Source organism: Etheostoma spectabile, chromosome 17, assembly GCF_008692095.1.
Source record: "Etheostoma spectabile isolate EspeVRDwgs_2016 chromosome 17, UIUC_Espe_1.0, whole genome shotgun sequence".
NCBI lineage: Eukaryota > Metazoa > Chordata > Actinopteri > Perciformes > Percidae > Etheostoma > Etheostoma spectabile.
This window is the reverse complement of record NC_045749.1, coordinates 16738158-16738522: the sequence shown is the minus strand read 5'-3', so window position 1 is coordinate 16738522 and position 365 is coordinate 16738158. Positions and strand designations below refer to the sequence as shown.

Below are 365 nucleotides of genomic sequence, written 5' to 3'. Positions count from 1 at the left end.
GTTCTCCTGAACCGAGGGAACAGCCAGTTCCCTCTCCTGAGCAGGAAACAAGGGGGGTTGTTGGTATCCCAGGGTGACCTCGAAAGGTGAGAAGCCAGTGCCGGAGGTGGTCAGGGAGTTGTGGGCGTACTCTATCCAAGGCAGATGTTGGCCCAGGAGGACGGACAATGAGCAGACACACAACGAAGGGATGCTTCTAGAATTTTAGGCATACAGTAGCAAGACAACCATGACACAACAAACACATATACACACATATATCACACATAGCTAAAAATAAATATATAAAAAATAAAAATCACTCACAGAAATGCAATGACTGAGGACAGAATTACTGATGCACCCAAAGCAGTACAAAAAACTTT

At 45.2% G+C, this 365-nt stretch overlaps 1 protein-coding gene across 1 annotated transcript in view; it reads right to left on the bottom strand.

Moving 5' to 3' along the window:
• Positions 1-365, bottom strand: part of LOC116705482 (uncharacterized) — a 4036-nt gene that overhangs the window by 2439 nt on the left and 1232 nt on the right. The window contains exon 4 of the mRNA XM_032541683.1: positions 1-196. This exon is cut by the window's left edge and continues 93 nt beyond it. Within this exon, the coding sequence (XP_032397574.1) occupies positions 1-196 (196 nt within the window). The remainder of the gene's footprint in view (positions 197-365) is intronic.